This window comes from Halichoeres trimaculatus, unplaced genomic scaffold, assembly GCF_033239565.1.
Source record: "Halichoeres trimaculatus isolate MK-OKI-2021-1 unplaced genomic scaffold, fHalTri1.1 fHalTri1_scaffold_4, whole genome shotgun sequence".
Classification (NCBI taxonomy): domain Eukaryota; kingdom Metazoa; phylum Chordata; class Actinopteri; order Labriformes; family Labridae; genus Halichoeres; species Halichoeres trimaculatus.
The window spans coordinates 26,040,901-26,068,456 of NW_027437182.1; the positions used below are offsets into that span (position 1 = coordinate 26,040,901).

The 27,556-nt window shown below is 41.1% G+C and overlaps 2 protein-coding genes across 2 annotated transcripts in view; both read left to right on the forward strand.

The window, feature by feature from the left end:
• LOC141789614 (uncharacterized protein C1orf21 homolog) overlaps positions 1-17,830 on the forward strand; it is a 37,224-nt gene extending 19,394 nt beyond the window's left edge. The window contains exons 2-6 of the mRNA XM_074669113.1: positions 876-1,005; positions 11,401-11,486; positions 14,141-14,208; positions 14,844-14,904; positions 16,679-17,830. Coding sequence (XP_074525214.1) covers positions 915-1,005; positions 11,401-11,486; positions 14,141-14,208; positions 14,844-14,904; positions 16,679-16,726 — 354 coding nt within the window. The 5' untranslated portion in view covers positions 876-914 and the 3' untranslated portion in view covers positions 16,727-17,830. The remainder of the gene's footprint in view (positions 1-875; positions 1,006-11,400; positions 11,487-14,140; positions 14,209-14,843; positions 14,905-16,678) is intronic.
• An 8,577-nt stretch (positions 17,831-26,407) lies between these two features.
• Positions 26,408-27,556, forward strand: part of colgalt2b (collagen beta(1-O)galactosyltransferase 2b) — a 31,908-nt gene continuing 30,759 nt past the window's right edge. Inside the window, exon 1 of the mRNA XM_074668192.1 lies at positions 26,408-26,743. Coding sequence (XP_074524293.1) covers positions 26,508-26,743 — 236 coding nt within the window. The 5' untranslated portion in view covers positions 26,408-26,507. The remainder of the gene's footprint in view (positions 26,744-27,556) is intronic.

A 27,556-nucleotide genomic window follows, 5' to 3' on the forward strand; every position in this document is an offset into this window, starting at 1 on the left:
GCCAGTAATCGTCTGTGTCTGCTAGATGAGGACATAGCCAACTGTTTGCTGTATCAACTGCAGATTAAATATGTCAGCGTTCTGTTGACAGTTCATACTGAGGGCTGAGGTCACCCAAAATCCAATATTACTATCCAGGAGGTTCAGGAAATACAAATATTTAGATGCCAAATGTAAGTGTTGCTGTTCTGCTGTTCTTTTATTTTTTCTGTAAAATGTAATCCCTTGTAATTATTGTTCAAACCCAAAGAGAATCAGTTGTTTGATTTGTTTTGGCTGCTTCCAAATTAATCCTTTGGTTTTGACATTTAAGAACAAATGATGAGACTCTGTATACAATAATAATCCAAGAAATTAACTGACCATAACAGAAACACTGATTTCTTTTCAGCCCTGTTTGTAATCAGGTTTTGTTGTTTATAATCCTCTGGCCCACTGCTGCTGCTCCTGTTCTTCACACATATTCAATGACTGTTGTCAGAGGAGATGGACATCATAATCTGTAACATCTTCATTTAAGTGCTTGCCTTATGTTCTTCTGATGTAGAAATGACTCACTCAACCTACATTTGTGGCACATAACACCAGGTATAAGAAAACATGTAGTAAAGGTTTTCTGCCTCACGGGGAAAATAAATCAGTCCTTAGCATGGATAAATCTTTGTTTTCCATGTGTGGCTCTGTTTGCAAATGCAGCATTCAATAGATTTCAGATCTTGGAGTTGTAATGGAGGAGGAAGCATTGTTGAGCATTTTACATCGATTGACCCGGATTGTTTGGAGCGGTGAAGGAGAGGAGGTTATTTAGGGACATCTAAAGTACTCTGTTAAAACAATATTGATTGTTTAATGATGTTTGTCTCTGTCTTGTTCAGGTGAGAGTGCGATGAGGAGAGCTTTCAGAGTGTGAGGCCATGGGCTGCACCTCGGCCAAGCAGGTGTCGGCCGTGCCCAACGATGAGGAGGGACGCGGCAAGGCCTACAGCAATGGAGACCTGTTCAGCGGTCAGTGTGCACAATCTCACACACACATTACACATGCACAGATGCCAATAAAAGCATCACAGCTCCGTTTCACCCGGTTAACTGCTGCCTCCACAATATATCCACTTCATTACGGTTCATTGTCCTTTGACAGAGTGTGAAGTTCTCCATTTTGCTCCATAACTGTCAACACCGCAGTTTTATTGGAGTCACACGTGTTGACAGTTCATGAAAGAGAGGGGAAGTTAGTGAGAGTGCAGTGCTCACACTGCACTTACTCAAGCGTTGGGAACCCTTGATGTTCCTAATACCCTGCAACTAGTTTTTTAAACTAAGAGATAAGTGAGAGAAAGCGAAAGTTAAGAGAGAAAGCAGAAAAGAAAGTGAGACACAAGATGGTGATATGAGATTGTCCAGGTGTTGTTAATGAGCCTGTCAGCTAACTTCACACTTGGAGTTCAGTTTCATCATCAAACAATGTGTTGCACCAGCTAAATAGAAAAAAAGTCATTTGTGTGGCTAAGATGGAAATTTTTGAAAGTTTGACAAGATGATAAACCTTACGGCTGGGTGAAGAGATTGCAATTTCTGAGAGCCAAGCTGTGTCTCCAGTGGAATAGAGCAGAACAGTCTGAAAGAAAGTGGATTAGAGAGGGTTTGATAAAATACACTTTTTAGCAGCATCTTGGGAAAAATGAGATTTTTTGCTTTTGAAGCTTGACTTGTACATGGACAGTTTATCTTTTACAGAATTGATCACTCATTGGTCCCAAACCTCTATAGATGTCAAGTTCAATCAAAGTGTATTACATTTAAAACATCTGCAGTTCACTACAGCTGTAGCTTTAAAGACTGATATAATATGATTAATATGATAGTTTATCAGTCAACAGGTGACAGATTTTTGTTAAAGAACCCTGATAAATCAGTTTATTGATTAACAACGGCTTATCAGTCAACCACTACCCCGATGGTTTCAAAACCCTTAGAAATTTAACTGCCAAACATTTATTGACCGTTTTTCTTGTTTTTTTTAATCATTGTTTTGGACAAAAACAGCGTTAATAGGACTGCATGGCTCTATACAGAAGTATATTCTGTAGACATGCACCGTTTTCCTTAATTTTGGTGTATCAGTGATCGGTGATTGGCCAACCTTACATATGAAACTGATCTTATATAAGGGTCTGACAGCCAGCCTTTGTTGCTTTTTGCTCTGAGACCTAAATCTCGGGACCTCTTATTGGTTGTTTAAGTTAAAACATAATAACAATAATTTTATTGTTTCACAGGTATTTTTCAATGATTTTCAATAAAATAAGATTGGAACATTGAAGGCATATGCTGTCAGTTAAAAAAGAAAATTGTGATTGGTGCACCCATAAGGAATATGAGCACAGAGAGGGGATTAAATGCACCAGGTCAGGTTTAAACTCAGCAAAGGGAAAACAAAAATCTTAGACTGTTTGCAAATCTGGTATGAAAAGATCAGGCACAAGTAGACGAAACTCCATTTTTAAGAGTCAGGAGCCAGAGAGACGAGACTGCACTGGATTATTCACTGGGTCACAGGGAGAGACATTTAATCAACAATGATTGTAATAATTGATTAATCTCTCTAAAAGCTACAGTGTCTGGTTCCTCAGTCTTCCAGATTCAAAGAACTTCCTTTCATGGGAATTTAAAAGCCTGAGTACAACACAAAAATAACCAGGCAGTCACTGGTTAACAAACAGTGGACAAGTGCAGCTTAAAACAGTCACCAGAAAAAAATTGTTGGAATAAAAATAGCTTATAAATAAATACCAGGATCAAGCACCTATATCATCTCAAAAGTTTACGAGTCTGCTTCTCAAGGGGTCAGAGTCCGGGTCTTTACTCTATTGATTCACCTCTACTCCCTGTTTCACATAATTTCCACAATTTGAAGTTTAATTTTTTTTTCTGTGAATATGAAATGTTGAATTGAAAATGCCACTTCTGTCATTGAGAAGTAGTTGGTAGTTCAATCCCCAGCACGCACTGTTTGTTCCTCAAAGTGTCTGTTTCATAGAATCAGTCCATTAAAGAAATGCTCATGCACGTAATCAGTGAAGTACAGTTGACTGCAGCTCTAGCTTTATTCATTTCTCATCTGGTGTTGTGCAATGCAGGATGGAAATAAAGGCCAGAGGAAGAGCGAGATGATGGAGTGGTGGAGGGATTAACAGCGATTAAGAATTAGGAGCAACACTCTGCTCTGAGTGCGTGCAGGCGGGTGGAGGTGGCAGATGATGATCCACAGGGGGTCTCTCTTCCTCTCTGTCACCCCACTCTCCCAATAACTCAGTCTTCCTCACCCTCTCCCTGACTCGCTGCACTTTCTCGACTTGGCTGTTCTCTCTGCGACACGTTCATCTCGTCCAACCTCCTCCCATTTCCTGGATGTCTCTGTCTGCTCTCCCCTTTTCTTGTCTTTTTAGGGAGCGACAGAGCAGGCCAGGAGATGAGAGGGAGAGGAGTGGCGCTTCTTCCTCGAGAGAGAGGACAGGAATATGATGTGTTTTGACACTGCTGCTCCTTCCTCTCTCTTTCTCACTCCCTCCTCCACTTTTCTGCCTCTTCCCTTCCCCTTCTCAAGGCCTCGTTCTCCCCTTCCTCTTTCTCTCCGTCTCTCTATTTTGGGTCTCAGTGCCCCCTCCTTCCCTCCTCCTCCTCCTCCTCTTTCCTCCTCCCTCTCTTCCTGCTTTCATCTCCCAGTGTTTCTCCTCCCCAGCTCTTTCCTCTCTGGCACAACATTAGGTCACAACCTTTTGTCCTTTTACCCTCTCTTCTCTTGCTCTCCTTCTCTCTTCTCCTCCCTTTTCCTCCCATCCTATCCCTTGCTCTGGCTATCAGTGTGTTAAAGGGGAATCCAAAGTGGCAAAGACTAGTCCAGACTACAGTTTGAGAATGTACGCTAGAGCGTGTATGTGGAGAGAGAAGTCCAAAGTGACCTTGATAGAGTGGATTAGAGATATTAACATCCTCATGCCTTCTTCATCTTTATCCTTCCTCATCCCTCTTTCCTTTTTTACATTTACGTCTTTCTTTTCTTACCAACATTATCACACGCTGTGTAGTCATTCTTTACCACTGAACTCGCCACCTTTTCAGACTTGGGTCAAACTAACTCTCTGCATCCGGTGTACTTCTCATGATGCAGGCGGAAAAGATTACACAAGTAAGCCCCCAGTCGACTGAGTGTGTGTGTGTGTGTATGTTCGTGTGTGTGTGTTCATGTATGTCTGTGAGTCACAGATCAGCGTATGTAGTTAGACACTGATCCACTTCTTACAGGAAATTCTGCCAGTCAATCTGTCTGTGTGTGTTTGTATGTGTGCCCCAGATAGTCTTGCCTTAGCGCCCGCTTCATCAGACTCCAGCCACTAACAACCCCCTTGTGCCCCCCCATCCCGCCCGTCTCCCTCAGTCCCTCTCTCACAATAACCGGAAAAGTCTGAGCTCCATTACACAAACACTGAAGGACGACGAGGGAAAATAGCAACACTTTCCACAACATCATGCTATTGATGTCTACAATCATCACAGTCAGAGCAGATTGGAGTGGAGATTAGGACTTTGTGGTACTGTGTGTGTATATTATTGCATACTTACATGTATACACAACATGGTGGCGTGCAGATTTTACTGTTTGTTCAAGGATTTGTTCTGATTTTTTTGCTGGAGTAGCTGAGTGGTTCTAAGTCTTGTCCTTAACCAAAAACTGCTGTCTGAAATTTTTGGGGAAGAGAATTATTATCTTCTTACAATTCATGTCAAGGTTGTATCATACGTTTTTTACTCCCAGGAAGAAAACCAGATAACTCAACAATGGTTTAATAGTGCCAGACAGAACAGCTGAATGAATGAAGGAACTGAGCTTTCTTTATCTGCCTGAAAAGTCCTTGAGAATACTGTCTCACATAGAGATGAAAGAGAGGTGTCTGACATCCTTGAAAAGACATTTTATTCTCAACATCTCAAAGTGAACAACAAAATCTCAGTTAAGTTTGTTGAGCGAAAAAAGCCTCTCTCGTTCATAAACTGAAAACCTGCTGGTTCACTCCCCATGCTTTCAGGGCAGATGAAGCAAATGGTATTAGAGCAATTTTTCTTTAACATACTGCCGTACTCCTCAGGAACTTTTTCTCATTCATCATAAGAATGAGAGGTTGACCGATTGTTGGCCTTGGACAAGTATTTGGACTGAAATTCAGCTTCTGGTCAGTTCTCTGTGTCAGCATTTTACTAGACCTATGGTGTCTGAAATTAAAATGTCTGCTACTTTGGCTGAGCTGCCAGTGTGTCTGTCATTCTGGGTCTACTCTGACTCACTGAGTCTATAACATTTACTGACACAATTTATTTGAAGTCTTTTGTTGGAAATTTTGATATTCTTATGTGTAGATTTTGACAGAATGATTTTAAATTTTATTGTTTAACACATGTTGGTTATGAGTCTCATGAACTACTTATCAGCCCTGAAAAACTAATACCATTTGACCTTTTAGTAAAAAAAAAAAATTCTCATGCCACCCTCAGGCCATGTCTACACGTAGCCAGGTATTTGGGAAATTGCAAATATTTTTATACGTTTACGCCTGTCGTCCACACGAAACTGCAGATTTACATCACTAAAAACGATGGTTTTTTTTTAAAACTCTGGCCAAAGTGAAGATTTTGGAAAACTCCGGTTTCGTGGTTTTGTGTGGACGCTGGTAAACAGTTTTCGGTACTTAAATGTCACAGCTGAATGGCGGGGGCTCATTCTGATTGGCTGGCATGGGTTTTACGTCAGGAAAACACCGCCCATTATGGGTTTGGCGTGCTTGGAGCCGCACTCACCGGCAGTGTTACCCACTGCGTGTGGACGAAAGTATTTTATAAACCAACGGGGGGGATACTTGTTTTTGAAAATACACGGCTACGTGTGGACATGGCCTCAGTCTTTTTGTGCTCCAGTTGTGAGATACTTGGGCCATGTCCACACGTAGCCGAGTATTTTCAAAAATGTATTCCCCCCCTCGTTCTTTTTTAAATATACTTTCGTCCACACGCAGCAGGTAAATCCGCCGATGAGTGCTGCTCGGGGCATGCAAAACCCATAATGGGCAGTATTTTCCAGACGTAAAACCCATGTCAGCCAACCAGAATGAGCCCCCGCCATTCAGCTGTGACATTTAAGAACCGAAAACTCTGTTTACCAGCGTCTACACGAAACCATGAAACCAGAGTTTTCCAAAATCTTCACTTTGGCCAAAGTTTTCAGAAAACATTGTTTTCGGTGACATAAAACTGCGGTTTCGTGTGGACGACAGGCGTAAACGTATAAAAAATATATGCCTTTTCCTAAATACCCGGCTACGTGTGGACATGGCCTTGGACTCCTGCATCGAATTTCTCTGACTCCTCTGATAAAGCAAGTGCAACATCTTGGAATTGCCATCACAGCAGCACAGACGTTAATCTTCACATCATCTGTGGACAGAACTTATATTTAAACACACAGCCCCAGAGGGCCTCAGTCTTTGGTGTTAGATTTTAACTTGATATTTAACTCATTTCTGTCCCGCTCTTACTGCTCACACCATTTAAAATGTCATCATGAGACCCTAATGAACTTTGGTGTTAATTCGTCAGAGGCTCTGACTAACATGTGCCTGCTCAACTGAGGAAGCTATCACACCGTTATCCGCATCAAACCGATAGCAAAACTCAGTACTATTTGAACAGTACTGCAATTTGCTCAAAGGGGTCAGATATACGATGATTTCAGTGTGAGGTAAATATGTGGTGTGACATATTTATGGGCTGTAACATAGGTCAAGAAAGGAATTCTGATAAGTGACTTATTTTAGTATTATTTTATCATTGCCTGAAGTGTTGAATGGTTTATTGAGGCGCTCTAATGGCTGCATTCTTTGTTGAGTGTCCTCATTTTGCTTCTAGCAAAACGGTAACAGATCTGATTTTTCAAAAGCATCAACCTGTTCCAGCTTTTCATCATCTCACCACTGCCAGCTAAAAGTGTCAGTTCTTAATGTTATGCACAGTTTTTCTGTACTCGCTTCTCAGCTGGTGCTCCATTTGATTTGTGTGTGTATGTGTGTGTGTGTGTGTGTGTGATGTGTGTTCAGGTGTAAATGTCATGGCCAGGCTGGGGATGATGGCCTGGAGCCAGTGTGGCCATGAGGGAGAACACTCAGCAGGAAGGACAGAGTGACATAGCCACAGGACAGGCAGGCTGACGAGACTGGAGCACACAGATATACAGAAACACACACGGGCACACGCGCACACACACCCGAGGATGGTTGTTGAAATGAGTCACACCCATAAGAATGGCACACACTTGCAAAAATGACAAACTTGCTGATTCATTGACCAAGCCGAACAGAAACATAGTGTGCACATGAATACACACACAAACACACGCAGTGTCATGCACATGCACTGATTTTTGGTACCTTAAGGTCAGCGCAGAGCGTGGGTCTCTAATCAGGGATGGGAAAGATGTCCACATCACAAAATCATAGCTTCTCAAAATAGTCCTTGCCTATAATTGCTCTCTGTTTCTCTCCTTCTCTCTGTTTCTCTCTTTCTCTCCCCAGAAAGCCAGCCTGACGATGGCATGAAGAAACACTCATGTCATTTCTTGTGACAGTGCACACCACACAGACATTCACACATAAGCACACGCACACACATGAACACACCCTCCTCACAGCGTGACCACTTTTTGCCCCTGTTTAAAGTAAAGGAAAGCTTGTGATGTAATGTGATGTGAAGACTCCCAATGTGTGTAAGCTCGGTCACTTTGATCTATGTTTACCCGCCACATTAAGCCCAGAGACGATCCTGTAACAGGAGCAGAACATCCAGTTGACGCTTATCCAAATTACAAGATGACATTTTCTCCGCAATTGCTGCTTCAAAACACCCATTTAGATTTGTTCACGGAGCCCACGGCCACAGCTTATTTTACACCTTCCTAATCATCTGTATCCACCTTAATGTGCAGGTTATATAGCTTGAAATTTATGTGGATTACCCTGGAATATGCGGGCTCTTAATTCTGTTTCCTGCTACAATAACTGTATGTGCTGCATGTTTACAGCAGCTCAGTTTGGAAGGCCTGCGTAGTGTTATAAAACCGTTTGTGTGTGTCGGCGTGTTCAGACAGAAGCTGCTTTGCACCGACACGTTTACATTCCTGAGACAAACAGAACAGCAGAAAAGTAGTCAGCATTTGTTTCTCCTCTTCCCCTTAAATGAGCCGACTTTCCCTCTTTGACATGCTTTCCCATCAGCAGAGCGGCACAGTCCATGTTTGGCTTTACAACAGAGAGGCGCACATGTGAGAGGGAGAAACACAGGTGATTGCACACAGGCAGTGGCGAAACACATGCTCAAGCACACACACACACACAGAGTCCAGGTGGACTGTGAGAAACAGAGTAGAGGAAGGAGGGGGGCCTTCAGCTGGGTATAGTGGCACAGACAGACTCATGGATAAACAAACACACGGCTGATAGAGTGAGGGCAAAATACAAAGAGTGCAGCAGATAAGTAAAGAGGTGGGAGTTAGTGCCAGCGTGTGTATCAGTGCCTCAGCTGCTTTATCAGGTAAATGTCTAACATCCAGGTAGTCAGCAGAAACCCGCCGTTCTTGTATTGTTCTGCTCAAGGTTAGGTGGGGTTTGTTCTTACGTAAAGGTGCTGCATGGAGAGTTTTTAGACTGAGTATCAGTTACAGGGCAGTCACAATTATTGTGGTTATTATTATGTGGCAAAAGCACCTCAGGGGGTTGTTCTTCCTGTTTTGGTTCTTTCAGGTTCAGTATGTGCTTAATGCAGTTTGTTCAGAAACAACAAGGATGTGTCCTTAATCCCCTGTAGACTATGTTGATTTCTATCTTTTTAAGTCTGTGATTTGTTTGAACAGCTACTGCAAAATATTTTCAGTTTGTACTATATCATGCCATTTGGAAGTCCACACCAATAGGTTGATTTAGGGCCATTTACACGACAACGCAAAAGTTTTGTTGCGTTGTAGCCTCGCGTTTACACAGAAACGGCCTTTCAGCCCCCCTCAAACGCAAACGTTTGAAAACGGCCTCCAGAGTGGGATTTTTCTGAAACGCTGCCGACACCGTTGCGGTGTCAACAGTAAGCCTGCGTTTTTCAGTGGAAACGATGACATCACAGTCCGCCTCGCGCGAGCGCATACAACAGGACAACAGTACCGTTGTTACCATCGTCGCTAACTACCGTGTTGTACTTGTGCTGCTCAATCTGCTCTATCCACTGACTGTCTTTGTACAAAATTTGCAACTGTTACTCCACTTTTGCAATTAGTATTCCCCAATACACCAGATGATCAGCTCAACTCTACTTCAGTGGAGATCTCCCCGAAGCTGCTTTCGGCCAAGATAGTTATAGCACCACCTGCAGGCCTGGCATGCTTACTACAGCGGCGTTTCCGTGTAAATGCAGATTTTTTTTCACTGCGTTGCCAGATGAAACGTTGTCGTGTAAACGGGGCCTTAATGTTGTATCAGAGAAGAAGTGAGTGAGAAGGAGCTTTCAAAATGCTATAAAATAGGGAAGTAACTGGTAACTAGAAAGATGCTTACAATTATTTTTAACATTTATGACAAACAGACTTACTGTTCATTAGTTTTAAGTGTGGAGATTTGGGGTTTGAGATGTTGCGCTGAGAAAAAAAAATAATAAGGAGATGACACCTCAGACACATTTAATTTCCAAGTGACATTTCTCACAGTTTTTTTTTTCCTTTTTCTGCCTTTCTTGCAGGGATGGACACATAATTAAGCCCAGAAAACAATCAAAAAGTCTACTGATGGAAGACAAAACCTTAGTAAAAATGAATTTTCACATTGAATGTTCAGCTCAAAAGTTAAAAAAGTGTTTTTTAATGAGTCTGTGCACATCTCTAATGATATGACATGTCACATGTTATTGTTGGTTGATGCCCTGAAGAGACTGTGATGCCTTTGAAAATGGATTTGTTAAAACACTGTCTCTTGAAGTGGAGTTACGGTATAAGATTTTTGACCTTGATGCTTGGTCGTAGATCATGCAGGGATTTCTTGGCCGAAACCGAGTGACAAGGACACCAATTTAACATTTTCTGTAAAAGTTTTTGAAAGTTGACGGGCTCACTTTTTGCTTGCTTTGTAAAATATTCTTCTACAAAGAAGAGTGAAATATCCTTTTCAGTTTGAAGATGGTTTTGAAAAAATGTTGACAAAGGCTTTACAGTTGAATGGAATACAAATGAAATATCCTGGGTATTACAATGATCACTTGTTCGTACAATATAACCTTTGGTTTAATTTTCTCCAGCATACCTGACTCAAACTAGCAACCACAAATCCACATTTCGGTGCCTAGATTTAAGTTGTTTCCTAGTTTGTATTCATCCATTTGTTGCTCTTGTCTTTGGCTTCTGGTAGTCTGTAAAAAAGATAACTCCAACCTCTTGTTTAACTGTACAGTAAATCATACAGAGGCTCTTTCCAAGTTAAAAGTCTTTCTGATTTTTTGTAGCAGTCAGGCAGAACACTGATGCTGAAACTCAGGGGGTGTAAAGCACTCACTCCTAAACCCTGCACTGCCTCCATAACTCTGTAACTGTTTGCTTCTATTTAAACTGTGTGAGATTCTAACACTGAATAGTTCGGTGCAAAATGAGTAACTTAAGTCTCAGTCAGACATGCAGAATTTAACACTTTGGGCCCAATTTACACATGTAGCAGAGATTAAGGATGCATGCTGGAGGTGTTGCAGTTTTGCGGAAGCGTTAAGTTTTCTTGCCTCTGAGTTTAAAAAGTCTTAACTGTCTAATCTTTCCATGCAGCCCAGAAGCTGTTTAACTGATCTTTAATCCCCTCAAGCTTCCTCCTTCTTAATCGTCCCATTTTTCCTCACTCCAGTCTTTTCCTCCACTTAGAATACACATTCACATTCCCTCTAAATGTCTGTTTTTGTATTTTCTTCTTTTGAATGAGCGGTTGTTGCTATAATGGAAAGGAGGTGAGCAGTTTTCTTGCACTTAAACCTCAGCTGCCATGTCCACTTTGTAAAACGCTGTATCAGATTGAAGTAATCGGATTACCTTTGACAAGTTATGAATTATATCAGTGGTGCAGTCGTCATGTCTGGTTGACAAAACACTGAGAGTAAGTGAAACAGATTTGACAGTCCAATCATTTTAGCCTTTCTGATCATATTATGCAAGATGGATGAAAGAAATCTGGTCAGTGTTTGTTCTGTTGGAGGTTCCTGATGGATAAATGTTTGTTTCCTTCCTGTATCTCTCTCCCACCTTCGCTCATCTTTCTCTTTCTCTCTGAACTTCTCTCTCCACAGATGAATACAAGATGAAGGGAGTGGAGGAGGTGAAGTACATGAGAGGGGATGAAAACCGGGTGAATGCACGCAACCAGGAGAACCTGGTGAGGCACACACACACACACACACACACAGACACACACACACCAATTCTAGCTCCACTGACAGCCTGTCATCCACACAGAGCCTCAGACCTTTTCCTGACAGTTTATCAGCTCAAGCGAACAGGCTCGTGTTTATGTCCACTGACAGCTCCGGCAGCTCTCACACACACTTGTTGTGTATTTGCACACAATCAAAAACACACAAAGAGATGCCTCACTGGCAGGTAGAGACAACATGTTGGCGTGTGTGGAATGTGGGGGTCAGTTGTTTGGTTGGTTTGACTCCATCCTGCAAATCCTGTGATCTTAAATAGCAGAAACTGGGGTCAGATAACCTGTATTTGTATACCTTGCTACGCAGGAAACACTGAGTCTTATTCAAAGAGACGTGCTTTGTCTGTTTTAAAAAAGTAGTTTTTAAAATGAATTACTTGCAGAACAAGTTGGCTAAGTTATCTTTGGGTCCCTCATAACCAGAGAAGTGCATGTTTAAAAAAATCCATCACATTTGTATTGAATTAAACATGGTCACATGCCTTGTTGAAGCACTTGTGGTATTGGTATCTCAGTAGAAATGATTAAAGTAACTCACAGAGGCTGGGCTGTTGGTCTTGTAATGGACATACTTTTGTTTCGTTTTGTCATCACAATCAGTGACACCATCCTCTGTACTGTATTTACCCCTGTTTCTATAAAAAAGGCACCACAGCCACGCCTCAGTTGTCTGGTAACTTGTCCTACTTTGGTGCTACTCTGCTCTGGTCACCATGTCTCTTCCTCTTTCATCCCCCGAGCACAAAAGCAGTGGGTGACGGTTGGTCAACTCGCTTAACAGATAACTGTAAGTGTCCATTGTTGTAAAGGTTATCTGCATTTAACTAAAAAAGCCCAAAATACCACCGTCTTGTATAGATTTGGGCCGATACACTTTTTTTTTCTGATCCGATCCGATCTATTAAAATCTAATTGTGCCAATGCCTGATCCATACCAATACAGTAGGCAACATAGTAAAACATAAAACAAACGAAACATTCTCAATTCAAGCCATTTATTAAGTAGTGTTGCAGTAACCTGAGTGTGATATGTAATGGTATGGTATGTAGGGATGCACCGACCCAACTTTTCTGGTTCCGATACCGATACTGATGCCTGGGCTTTGGGTATCAGTCCATACCAATACTGATCTGATACTAATGTTAAATAATAACCTGCATGCCCTACTGTGGGATAAGACTGGTAATGTTTTGGGTAAGAAGCAAAAAAGAGTGGATGGAAAAACTGAAGTAAACATTTATTTAAACTATAGAATATTCAAATGTTTAGCACTATTTTGGTAAAAACAAAGCTTCAGAATGTACAGAAATTCTACTCAAATGTAAACTTTTGTACCCTGTAGACTGGTAATGCAGCAAAAAAAAGTGCATCAAAGGTAATGTTTCAAATCAAGTCGCCAAGAGCACCAGTGAAAAAAGGCATAGAGCTCGTTGCCTGGATCGGCACTATGGATCGGCCCCTTTCAACCGATACCGATCCAGCTTTGAGGGGCACCAATACACCGATACCAGATACCAGATACCAGGATCGGTATCGGTGCATCCCTAGTCTTGTATTCAGTTCAATGGAAACTGGAATTTCTGGACACTGTGAAATAAACTGGTGAAGCTAGAACTCAGTTATATAAGTGAGAGCCTGTCTCCCTTTTCTCTAAATCACTAAGTCAGCCTTGTTGGCGTCCTGAAAAAGGATTAAACAAAAACCACTGTAGCTATAAATCCTGATTAAAAACAAAGCAGTGTCACACTGCTGTTAATTTATAGTACTTCAGTACTGAAAGCAACTTTCTAAAAGAAACAAGTTGTTTACTTTAAGGATATGTCCCTCATACACTCTAAAGGAGGAAAACATAGCAAAGGAAAGTAAGATTTTACATGAGGAAATAAGATTTTCTTGCTACTATCGTGTTCTCCTTTTGGCTTTGGACCAGAAGATAAAAACTGGGTTGTTTTTCTCAGTTCAGTTTATATTTCTTGGGTTCAACCAACCGACTCCTCGCCTGTTTTACTGCCAAGGTCTTAACAATAGTTTCTGTCATAGAGGAGCCCGCGTGTACTGCGTAACTTGTTGAAATGTCTGTTGTTGCAAAATAGGAGGTATGGTATGTGTTATTTAAATAAATGAGTCTACTGGAAGACCTAAACCAAATTTTTACTGAGGGGTAACCAACCAGCACAGCCACAACATGCGGTCAGACCTGTATTTGTTTCCCAACACTTGTCTTCATCACTGTTGTTTCAAACACACACACACACTCACTCAGAGCGAGTGATTGCGAGTGACTCAGAATTTCAACAGTATTTCACTATAGTAGTGCACTGTACACAAAGCTTTAAACTATAGGAGAGGTGAGGTGGCCGGCTGTCATAAAAACTGAAACAACAGTTTTATCAGACCTGAGCAATGATTTCTGTGCTCAGTGTCTCATGGTTGTTGTGCAATCACTGCCAGCTGGGCGAGGACATAATTTGATAATGCAGATGTGACGTTTAGTTTCAGTGGAGGGGGCTGTTTGCTGATATGGGTTGTTTTTTTCTTCCTGCTTTATCAGCTAGTAATGAACATTGATGGTGGACGTGTGTGTGTTTGTGTATTTTAGGAGAAGAGTAATGTGCAGTATAAGAGCAAACCACAGAAAGAGGTTGCTGGAGCCAACATCAAGACAAAGTAAGTGACGAACAAAAATCACCAAACTGTATGTAACGTCCTGTAGACTGTATAGAGTTACAGAACACAAAACTGTTCAGTTAAAACTTGCCTGAATTGTATTCATTTTTATTTATTTATTTATTTAAAGTGGTACATAAACAATACCAAACATAAATGTTCACATTTGATGTGTAGTACCAGCATTAGCATAAAGCTACAGTTCCTTGGCAGGTCACAATTACTCCTCTAGTAGCAGGAAACTTGATTGAGTTCATTCAGATAAAACTTCAGTATACTCACATTGTTGTGTATGAAGTAAGTTATATTTTCTGTCTGAGTTATTCAGGGCCACATTTTTTGTAATCTCCGGATGTGTTTTCATATGAGTCTTTGTATTTGTATTTTTGATGGTTAGATGAGCTTCTGATGAAAGACGGGGTTAATACTTTATAAAGTAATACTTTAAATTCCTTCATGATCATAGATCATTTATACTGCAGGGAATACTTTGTATATGTGTGTGTCTGTGTGTCTGTGTCTCAGTGTGTCTGTGTAGGGGGTGTAATGGAAAATTCTCATGATGTATTTGTTGCCTCCCTTCTCCTCTTCATCCTCTGACTTCCTTTCTCTCCCTCCTCCTCCTCTTTTTTCAGTATTCACACGTCAGAGAGCCAACAGGAATTTTTCAGGATGCTGGATGAGAAGATAGAAAAGGTGTGTGTGCGTGTGTATGTATGTATGTAAAACAAATGTGTATGAATATGTTTTTCTTAAAAAATCATAATAACTGGATTAAAAGTTCTCTGTGTGCATTTTAAGAAACAGCTTGGTCTTAACATTTAAAGAGACAGGCTTTATAAAAACATCCATCAGCTCGCAGTGTCAGCTCTCAGCTCCACATATGTGTGAGGGGGAGGAAGAGGAGGCCATCGCTGCTGTGATGAGCAGCAACTCCTCTTACTCTGCCTCTTGAACTAACAGTGGTTGTTTCTGACTATAACCAAAGTTACAAAGTGAAATAACATTGAGTCATTGCAGATTCAGCTACATCTCATGTTTGAACCCTACCTTCAAACAAGTGTTTTGAGCAGTGGTGAGAGGAGTGTTCAGTTTTCAGAACTTGAATGTAATAATATCACAGTTCAGAAATAGTTAGGCATTGTCTAAACAGCCAACTGTTATCTTAAAAATGTGCTCAAAGCTGCTCTGTAATTTATAGCTCACCCATAGTTAGCATTTGTCTGTTCCTCTGTGGTCCAACCTCAAGACTTTAACCCAAGCTGTGGATAAATGCCTTAACACAGAGGCCCAGGAAGAATGATTTAAGGACTACACACAGTTATGAGTTATTATCACTCAGTCCCCACTTACAATATCTACGGAGTTCTTCTTTAAGCTCATTGTTTTTAAGCATTGCTCAACACTCAGGAACAGACAACAAGCTGGAGAATACTGTGAAGCATATTTAGACAGAAATAATCCTTCAGAGCTGGTGTAGAGTGCTAAAACAGAGTTAAAAATTTCCAATGTGAAGACTTACGACAGTGTGTCTTTTGAATATGTTGCAGCAGTTTACTAAAAAGCCTATCAACTGTACAAGGTGTCAATGTGTTTCCTTTAGCATTAGATTTCAAACACCCTTCAACTTCTGAAACCCCAAATTTCTCATCTTCTAAATCACCTTTTTGGTCCATTTTTCAAACTGGAGAAAAACTTTGATCTTTTATTTCACTGATTTAGGGAACAGTTTATCTTTTTGTGGTCTAATTCATAAAATTCTATGTCCCTTAAGCCCAGATGAGTCTATTGGAGACCTGTCATCAAATGATGTATCATGGAGTGAACTTTCATGTAAATTATAGAGTTTAATGTGAAGAGTTACACAAGATGAACAGATAGCAGTTAATTCCTGTAGGCAGCACTTTACTTTTATGGTTGCACCTCTTTGCAGATTGAGTGTGAAGGCCTCATATAAGAGAGGAGGAGAGAGTTAAACAATCTGTTTGGTGGCACTGGAGAGGAAAGAAAGGCATTTAAGCTATCTCCTCATTACGGTAGAAGAAACAAAACAACATAACTGCCCACCTGTCAGCACTTTACGGCCTCATCCAGTGTTTGCAATACCAGAACCAGCAAATAGAGGAGGGTTTGTGTAGCCATGACTGGAGTAACAGGTGTGTGGGGGGTTTGCTACATGCAGACATCTCATCGTCAATTCAAGCAGGTTATTACTGAGTACATTTAACTGGAACGAATCAGATTGGAAAAACAAAACCAAGGAGCTGGTTTGGCTTGGAAGTTAGGTTGAGCGTCCTGTGCATTTCTTATCACTCTCCCAGTTTCCTATCCTTTGAATAAAAGCATAACATGCCCTGATCTCCCCCTTCCCAAAAAATAATAAAATAATAAAAAATAAAAACAAAAACAACTTAAATACATAAACATTTTACAGCTATCTGACATTCTATCTCTTTCTCTCTCTCTGCAGGGGCAAGACTACTGTTCAGATGAGGAGGAGGAGGAAGATGGGACATAGCACAGAGGCCCCCAAGTTTTACCCCCACTGGGAGCCTCACAGAGTGTGTGAGTGTGTGTATGTGAGTTTGTGAGTGATTATATGTGTGCCAGAGGAGAAAGAGAGAGTGTTAAAACAGTGTTTTATCAATGGGAGCTAATGTGACAGGACACTGTGTGTGATGGTATGAGCATTTGTGATTTTGAACATATGGCAAAGATAGTATTTTAATAGAAAGCGAAAGAGCAGAAGAGAGAGAGAGAAAGTATGAATGAGAGAATTGGATAAAGGACTCTTTGATTGGAGTCTTTAGCCTTTCTTTTAAGCGTCCCAGCCCTCCAGGCTTTGGATTGGACAGTTGGAGGTGGCAGAGCGATATAAAGATGGACGGATGAGGAGATGGACGATGGACTGGCATTGAGCATCATAAATGTGGGGAAAAAGGACTAGCCAGAGTCACAGAGTTATTTCCTGAAGCAGGACATCCCTCCATTCTTCTCCCCATATCTGTCCCTCCATTTTCCATCCCTGAAATATCAACCCCTTCTACTGGGCAGAGAAATGCCCTCACACCAAGGCCCAGGAAGAGCACAAGTCTCTGTGTGATATGTGTTGGATTAAAAGACATGCGTGAAGAAGAAAGGAAGTCCCTCGGAGGAGGCAGAGGAGTTAACTTCATCACTAAGATCCACACTGAACTTTTTGGCCTGCCTACCTACAGCCATGGAGGAAGAAACGTGTGTGTGTGCGTGGAGAGGAAATTTGTGATATTTTAATAAGAGAGAGTATAGAGCAAGCTGGTGGTTTAGAAACTCTAAAACTCCTCCTGCCTTCTGAAGTCAAGGACCTTTATTTTTTAAACTCTGCGTTCAATCATTCAGTTGTTTGCTGATGTTCTTCAGTTTGTTTTTACTCTTGGCTTCCTTCTTAATGTATCTTCATCAATGTCATCATCTTCAAGACTGCAGCAGGCAGAATGATGCTGCGTGAGGTCAGAGCATCTGTGTCTCAACTCCATTCATCCTCCTTCAGAAACACACACACACACACACACCACCATTTAGATGTACATTTTAAAACACACTGTCATTTCAGCATTATCCTCAACATGTACATATACACAAACATACACGTCATAGTATCCCTCACATTTCACCAGCAGACTGTCATGTGCAGAGGTGTTCTGTAAGGCTCTACATCTGCTTCTGTCAAGTGTTCACTTACACACACACACACGCACACACACACACACACACATATGCACACATGCTCGGGCACTGAAGCAGCAGACAGAGCTGAACTCAAGAGGAGGATGTTTGGCTACCGTGAAGACACAGACGTGATCACATTTTTGTTGCCATCTTTGTTGGTTACTTCCTGTTGTATTATTTGGAATACTTTTTTTCTATTAAAAATAAAATCAAAGAAGCTCTTACCCTGTGTGTCTTAGTGTGTAATGAGTGTGTATGTGTGTTGTGGTATAAGCTGATAATGGAGCGGCAGCATAATAAAAACTGTGAAGGCAGTCTATTTTCATGTGGTCATGCTGCCTGAAGCTGTTGCAGTCAGGGTGGATTCACTCAGAACAGAGACTGTGTCCTGCCACCTGCTGGTACAGCTTTAGCATTGCAGTGAAGCAAAATAATATCCAGAAAAATTACAAAAACCACCTGTTACTGAACACCTGATTTAATGTCAAGTTTAACCGTGTATTCAGTAACATATTTAAATTCTCCTGTTTGCAAAGGTAACAATTTTTTGCTGTGTTTGATTCTTTCCTTTGTTTAACTTCCTGGGATGAAGCTTTTCTACTCTTTCTGTCACTTCTTTCAAATACTGGCAACACAATTATTTCGTATGGACAAAAAATGCAGTTGAACTTTTTAAGTGTCTTTCTTTAATCTATAAAGATTGTAACACATTTTTTCTTGGAAATAAAAGCCAAAACTGAAGATGTCAGACCAAAACACACACTCTCACACACAAAGGCACTTCTTCTGGCATTTGATGGCAGCACCTGCAGCCAAACAACTTGAAGCACTTTGTCACACTAAATGAGGTCTTGTGAAAATAAATGAGTTAAGACTGCGCTGTTCACTTTCAAAGTAAGCGATCATGTCTTGTTGCAATCAGCAAATAGTATTCACACCATAGTTCGCAAGTCCTTTCAGCTCTATGTAACACTTGAGCCTCTACAAGCTCATCCCACTGAGGTTGTTCAGCCAGCAGTTTCAATGTGTAATAATAGTCACTGATAAAAAAAAATAAATAAAAAAAATACAGAAATGTTTGGGTGATTGATACTAACTTGGTGTATTCACCCTTTGTGTGACTGCTATGTGCAGAGAAATCAATAGTTGTATCAACAAAAGTTAAAAATAGCTTTATTACTCTTCATGAGCTCGATATCTAATTTACAGACTTCCACAGTTTGAGGCAATGAGAGAAAAGATGTTGTAATTCATCATAATATTACAGACATAAATCATTTGTCTGGACCATTGTACATCAAGATACAGGGGCAATACTCATAGGTGTGCACCTCTATTGCACAAATGACTACATGATGATGAGTTTGTAGTCGATATAAAACCCCTGCAGGCTGAATCAATACCTCCACCAGACTCAGCCTAATGTGCACCCCATGGGACTGAATGCCATAGAAGCTCTCAGTGAGTGTCAGTGGTTAAGTTGATTACCACATTATGAAAGCAACACTCAGTGGCCTGGCTGTTGCTTTATAATGTGCTTCTCAAACACAAACACAAACTCCTTTTTACCTCGCATGACTCACTACCAGGGGCACATCAGGTTACAATCTGCAGCCGCTGTGAGCTGCAGCAGCATAAAAAGGGTCCCCATGGGCCAATGCTCGCAGTAAGGCTCTCCCACACAGAGAAATAAATGTGTGCTAAAGGCAGACAGAGAGAGGCAGTGAGTGAGTGAGGTGGGCGAGGTAAAAGTGAGAAAATTAAGGAAAGGGAAGCTGAAAAGTGAGAATGTGGGAGGGTGGGAGAGAATGAGGAAGAGACGGATGTTGCCCGTTAACCTCAGACAGGAATATGGGCAAGGAAATATTCTTTCCATCATGACGCAAGCACCAATAAAGATTCTCCTCCCCCCTGCTTTCTATGTGTGTTCAGCTGCTTCACTGTGTGTGAGAGAGTAGAATAGAGCCCAAAGTGTGAGTCCTTATTTAGGGAACAACATGTTCCTGGCTGCTATGATTTAAGCCTGTGCCTCTAATTATATCTGGGTCACTCTCATATTCATAACTGAAAATCATCCTACTTTTGAAAAAAATAAAATTAAATAGAAATTGTAGAAAAACAGTGTCTTTTTATTATCTAAAATATGAATATATCTTATAATTACTTGACTGGTGCGTACACACCTTGAGTTATCTCAACCAACCTGACCATTCCAGGTCAAGCTAACATTGCTTTACTGCACAGTATTTTTCAACTGCTTACTGATATTTAATTCCATTAAGTCCATGTTATTTTCTGGTGATAACAAGTTAATTTCCATTGTTTATAAAAATCTTAACTGAAAATCAGACAATAATTTACCCTTGGAGTTGCAAAAGCACAGATGGGCTTATTGGTGTGGGTAATGACAGCCTCCTGTTATATTTGTTAGATCATCAGAAAATAACCCTAATATCAGATGCATGTCTATTATGGCTCCTGTTAAACAAATTAAGTATGTGGTATCATTGATTGTAACCTATGGTACCCTTAAACCAAGAATAGATGCCATTTAGTCTCCGAGCTAGGCTAAAGAGCTAGTACATTAGGCTAGTTATCTTTAAGAAGCTAATTAACCTGTTTCATATTTGTCACCATTGGATTTAACTTTTATTATTTGTATTGTACGTAGGGTACACCTTGATTTAGATTTCTTAAAGTTTCGAAAGCTCTGTATGTTGTCTTACAAATGAAATTTGTTACTACAGCCATGCTAGCCTCCGCTGGCTTTAACTTAGCTTAACTTTCGCTTTGCGTTTGAAAGGATTTGCAATGACGTCTTGATTTGGGTAGTTACCCGGATGTGTGGCCACACTGGCGATACACGAACGTAAACATTGAATGGATGGAGATAGAAATGCACGGTAAAATGTGATTTTGAGATTTTTTTATCCGCCAACAAGTGTGGAAACACACACGAAGCACACTAAAACTTATAGAGAAGGACTAGTCAGCTATAAAAGAGAAGTATTTTGAAAAAATCACGCTTAATAAGCTGGAGAGACCCATACGAGGGGTTAGCATCTTTATCATCATCTACTCAAAGGTATGAAAACATAGCCGTTACTATATTTTACATGGGAGAGGGGGGCCACGAAATAAATGATGCTTTTTTGGGAGATGCACACTTTCTGGCACTTAAAAAAAATAAAAAAAATAAAATAAAAATAAAAAAGAATTTACCCATGTAGTTTAAACTACATGGGTAAATTCTCATAAGTAAAATTCAGTGTCTTTAAAATAATTATTTTAAGTAATGTCATTAATGTCATTCTTTTTTTAGATAATCAACCATCACCACCACCATCGCCGTCATCATCATCATCATGATCATGATCATGATCAACAACAACAACAACAACAACAACAACAACATGAAATGCGGGGTAAAGTCTTGATCTAGTATCTTATATGAAGCCAACAGTGAAGGTTGTGTGCTGTTGCACACATCTCGGTTACTTTGCTATTTCATGTAGATGAGCTTATTTTGAGCCAAAGGATAATCAACTTTTCTGATTGCAGACATAATGTTCTGTTATAACTATCCCAGACAGTCCTGACTATCACCATTGAGGCTTAAATCAGGAGTGATCAACTGTTTCAGACATCCAATCGAAGAGAGCATTAACACGTGTGTTATTCTGGGCTTCTGTAATTGTGTGAATGTGTAGTGATAGAGAAACTGCAGCAGTAAAATGTCCCTGCTGGTAGGTGGAGCCACTGAATCAACACGTCTGTGCTCATCCATCGATTAATTACACTCTTTTAGCAAGATTGTAATTTCATGAGTCCAAACGTCTTTGAAGTGCCAGGCTTACAAAACGAGGGGGGGAAAAATCGGTGTCTTTTCTTGTTAATGTGTGAGTGTTTGTACATGCAAACATTGCCCACATAGAGAGAATGAGTCAACGCAGAGAGGCAAAGGGATGGATCTGTGCCTGGATGCCCAGCAGGCCTCTGCTTGGTGTCTTAACTCTCTCCAGCAGCTCCTCACTGCATGATTCCTACATTGTAGTAAACCACCTCTAGCAGCTCTGAACACATACATTCAGAAACGTGGCAGCAGCAGCAGCAGCCTCTTTACCCTTCTGCACTCGCTCAGGGTGGTGAAGAATAATTTTACCTTCCATCTACTGCTCATATATTCCTGAGTGTCTTGAGTAAGCCCCACAGCCGCTCCCTGTCTTCTCGGCACCCATTTGTATGTAAAGCCTCTCCATGCAGATCCATACTGTGGATTACCTTGGCAAAGACACAACTCAAATGAGGCCAGTGCTTTAGGTGGTATGGATGCATTTGCATTCATGCTGCACATCTACTAGAAATGACCTACTTAAATGCAGAAGATGCTCGTTGTTCAGCTGTTTGGTAAATGCATCTTTTTGCATACATGAACAATCCCGTCTTAGGTCCACCTTAAAATCTGACTGCTGAGATAAATTGACAACTGTTTACAAATTGTCAACATCACTGAGGTTGTGTGGAGAGTAGGAAAGGTTGAGATGGATTCCCGGAGAGCCTGATTGTTTTATGGTCTTGCACTCGTGCTGTATTTTACTGCGGTCTGCCAAACTCACATTAGCTGAGCAGTCAGTCTGGGTCGATCACCACTGGTACAAAGGAGACCAGGGTAAGACTAAGATCACATGCATTAGACAGATTCAACAATCTCAATCATCTGGAGTTCTGTTTTTCCTCATACTATCAGGTCATGAGACAAGACAGTCTGTGAATGAGTGTAGCATCTTTGAAAGTGTGAATTAGTGAGTGATCGACAGTGATGGAACGAGAGCACCACCTGCTGGTGTGTACCTTTACTATCATGCTAACATAATATATGAATGGGTTTTCTCTGAGAGCTCTCTGCATGATGAAACACTGTTAGAGCTGTACATCACCCTGACAGCTGTGAAGGAGGCATGAAGTCTTAACCCAGCCACCCACTTTAACACATACACTCACATAAATCAGCTCTTTTGATGTACAAGACAGCAGGACATTCCTCTGTTGAAATAACTACTATCCAGTGAGTCATACAAAGAGATCCTCTGATAAAAGTGTGTATTTTGTTGGATTTCTTGTCTAGCTAAATAAATCTGTAGGTATCAGTAGTTCAGCCCTATGTATCTTTTGCCAATTACAAAAAAGCAAGCATATGTAACTGACTTTTGCTGGAGTTTTCCAAATATCTTTCTCACATTGAAATCCAGAAAATAAGGATATACCCTGCTATTTCAAGCTACAAGTTACACTGTCTCTGAAACCACAGTTTAACTGAGCAAAAGCTTGGCAAGAACCAAACCAAAATTACAAAGCAGATGTTTTGCTACGACAGAAGAGGGAGTACACGAGCAATTTGACTCATGAAAATGTATCATAGATGATCTGGTGTTGACGTCTGATGCTGGGCCACATGGGTGAGGCTGTTTTTTAAGAAATGGGCATAACGCGGAGTGAAGTGACTAACACCAAACATAAATCATATCTTTATGACTGTTTTCATGTCATTGTAGTTTAGTTTGAAAGCCAAGGGAGTCACTCTTATTTAAAACAGAATATGGCTCAAGATGGTGCTGTACACCCTGGCAGCTGTGGCCTGTCATCCACCTTGACCTCTGACCTTGATTGATACAGCTTCATGCGGGAACATAAACTGAAGTGCAAGTTTGATGGTTATTTAACCTCATTGTTTCAAATTTAGTGGCTTATTCTGACATTTGTTATAATTTGTATAAGAGTAGACAAGTGTTTGTATTTCATCAGTGTGAATCTGAGTGTACTTTGAGTGTTTTGAACGCATCCAAACTTCCTATGAGAAAACACTAGAGGGAGCTGAGGAACAGATTAAACCCCCTGATTTCACTCTCTGTCTCCGGCCAGCAAAAGAAAACACAGCAGTTGTCTCTTAAGTCACTAAAGAGGAAAAACAACCCCAGGTGGCACAGATCCTGACTTCAATAAACAAAGCTGAGTTGAGACTAGGGAAGAAGTGAGCTGGCTTTGCTTGTCTGTCTGCTGTGACACTGCTGTAATAACAGAACAAGGTTTCTACAGGGATGGCATTGTGTTGTACAGGAGGATGGTGAAATGTTGTAACTGCTTGTAATGACTGCATGGGGAAATTTAAGAATTAGGGGTTTAGCTTTGTTTGGATTAAATTAGGATTAAATGTTCTTGTTTATATCATGGTGTCATTTAGGTTTGGTGCAGGTCTGCGTCATGCATGGGTTGGACTTTTTTTTTCTGGTGCCTTGACTTATTGTTTTTACCGCCAGTAAAAGTTTTGTTGAAGACAGAAAAACTAGAAACAGATTTTTTTTTTAAATCAAAGATACTCATGTTATTTATTTATGCAAGTACACAACCCCTTTTTATTTTGCCCCACAACTTTATCATACCTTCCGTCACATCTGTCTTATGATCAGGTTAGGAAGTTAATAGAGATTTCCTCTGTATCCTTCATAAAAGCCTGTTTTCCAGATACAAAAGGGCTTTTTTGCTTTTATAAGATAAGACAGCAAGAAAGAGAAAAGAAAAGTGAGGAGTTGGAGAAAACCAGACGTTGCTGCGAAAAGGATTGTAAATATAAACTCTGACTGCTTCATACCAGTGAACATCTTAGGAGAGCTGCTTTAGATTCCCAGAAAAAAGTTTTGTTAAGCATCTACAAACTTTAGTTTTTAGCTATGTGATGTTATAGCCAGTCTCATATGGTTCATTTTTTTCAGCATTTTGCTCAAGTGGAAGAGGAATTTTGGTCGTTCTTAATGAATCACTGGATGTAAAAACCACCATAGATTTGTAGTTTATATCCTGGACAGTGTTGTGTGGTTCCTTTGTCTGGCTCTGTAAAAACTATATGTGACTACAAACATATTTGTCTCTGTTTCTAATCTCCATAGATTTCTGTTTGGGTGGAAACAACTTTTGTTTTATTGTACAGTTTTTTTTTTTTTTTTAACAATTTACAAAAATAATCCCTATGGATTTTTTTTCTCTCCAGGAAACACCTGGTTGAGATAAAAAAAAATGAATATTTTTCTTACCAGGAGTTTTGCACAGACAAAACATGTTTTTTTTTCTCATTTCTAAAGACAGAATATAGATGTTTGACATTTAGAAAACCAGTGTTTATTGGACTGACACTCATTTCTTCAGAACAAATCTGGGGGTGCTCTCCAACAAGATGCTGAAGTTGGCTTGAGCTCACAGTTTCTGATCAGCTATCATGATGAAAGTAAAGGTAGTGTTAACTTGCAGTGCAGCGCCTCTAATTCTGCATCCGTTGCACATCTTACTCTTCCAGAAGTGTGTTAGTCATGACTGGTAAGCCTTGGCAGTGTCTAAAATCCACTTACATCTTTGTTAAACCTCAATTCTATTTGAAAAAATAATAATAATATTAAAGAATAAGCTGAAGGTCTCAGTTTTTTCCACCTCTAGACCCCATTGGACCAGAAGCTAAGAAATCTCCCATTTTTCATTCTCAAAACCATAATAAAGATCTTGGAGTGCTGAAAATGCAGCTCAGACACTTCGAGGCTGACCTGGGTTGACTGAGATGCCTCAAGAATAATGAGAGGTGGAAAAGACAAAGTTTCCTTTAACTGTTCTTTCACCAATTGAATTAGAAGCTCCCAATCTAAAGATCACTTCGGCCTTGTGGAACAAGAATTCAAGCAGCCTTGTCCAACAGCTTTATCAAGAGTCAGCACCAAGAACGAGGTGCTGGTGTGAGGTATGTCTGTGAGGAAAGTCATGGGACACCGGGATGGAAAAGAGATGTTTCAGGAAAATTTTGAGTTTCTTTTCCTTTCTTTCGAGGTATTTTGAATAACGTGATTAAATGTAAATCTGCCTCAGATGTAGTGTTCACCCTACATACTGCAGCCTGCCTAATAGGCAAAAACCCACTTTAATTATTCTAAAACAGAAGTAAGATCTTAAGGCACAAAAGTAAAGTTTTGCACATTTTGTGTTTTAACTCCAGAGTTGTGGGAAAAACTGAGACAATAAATGAGAAAGTGTGGCAGCTCTGCTTAAGGCTGACGTCAGATTCAGGGACTTCATGGTCTCAGACTCTGCAGCATCCAAGGGAGTGTCAAAAGTGAAGGCGTGGAGAGGGAAAGAAACATCAGGATGAGAAAAGGATTAATTTACAAGCTGCAGACAGGCATCATGGGTAATGATTAAGACTGTGGTGTTTTATACAGTCTATGGTTGAGCTCCATCTAATTTAGAGTAAAGTTAACAAAATAACATCACAGTACACCGTTTGTTGTTGATGTTGTCTGTAGTACTGGCGGCATTCTGGAGGGGGGAGATCCCGGTGCATGCCTCCTTGCCAGCAGCAATCAGTAGGGGGTTGTAGGAGGGGTAAAAGAGGAGGAAGCTCTCCACCCACCCTATCCCCTCTCTTACCTTCCTGCCTCTCTGCCCCCTCCCATCAGGCTCACACACTCACTCACTAACACGAGCTCCTCTCTCGTTCAGTCTCAGGGCTACTACGGGATCAGGTCGGGGGGAAATCACGGCGCAAACCTGAAGCCAAGATGCGGGCGCTCGGTGCCGTGGGAGTCGGGGTGTTGTGGGCGCTCCTGGGTGCTCTGGTGCCCGGCGGCGCGTCGGAGCTGGTGACTGTGGTACAGGAGCCGGTCAAGCCTGAGTCTGTCCTGTTGAAGCCAAAGGTTATGATCGCCATTGTGGCACGCAACGCAGCGCACAGCCTGCCTCACCACCTGGGCTGCATAGAGAGGCTGGAGTACCCGAAGGAGCGCATAGCGATCTGGTAAGAGACGCACAGAGGGATGTAAGAGGTGGAGTTGGTCTGACTGCTTTTTACACACGAAACTTTTATGGTAGACAGCATTTGAAGTCAAATTGGCCAAATGTCCCTTTTAGTGCATTATGTTTTAATAGAGTATTAACTACAAAGTTTTGGGTGCACCGATGTGCACTGCAGCGTGTTGTGGGCTGAAGAAGAACAGCGTGTGTCCAAGTCAATCATAATAACAGGTCGTCGGGATCAGCACACAGACCTGTTGCTGCGTTTTTACGATGCACTAACCCTCGCGTGTCTGCCGGCGTCCAAATTGCACGTTGTGGGAGAAGATGAAAGAGCTTCTGTGCATGTTGGGTTAGGCTTAACCCTTAATCACAGTTCCCTCCATCTGATTCAGCACAAACCAGCGGAAACGAGGCTTTAAAACAGCGGGGCGGGCAGGTATGAAAGGTCTCAAACTTAGGTAGGGTCCTGGAGTGAGCTGAGCCTCATACTGAGATAATATGAAGCTATCAAAGAGGGAGCCTGCAGGTGGAGGGATGAAAGGAGACATTGAGTTGGTCTGACAGCAGGGCTGGGGGGTGTGAAAGTTCTGGGAAGTCATGCGTAAAATGTGTGTGTCTGTGTGTGTTCACATTAGGGGTTTCATAGAATCAGAAACTGAGAAATTTCGGACTGGAAGCAGGTTGCTTATCAGAGTCCAGATGATGAGTGGAGCAGTCACATGCTGCGCTGCTGGTGGATGCTGCTTGCAGTGTTTTGTTCTGGCTGGCATTCCTCTGTTTTGTTCCCACCCTTCCCTTTGCTGAGTATCTTGCT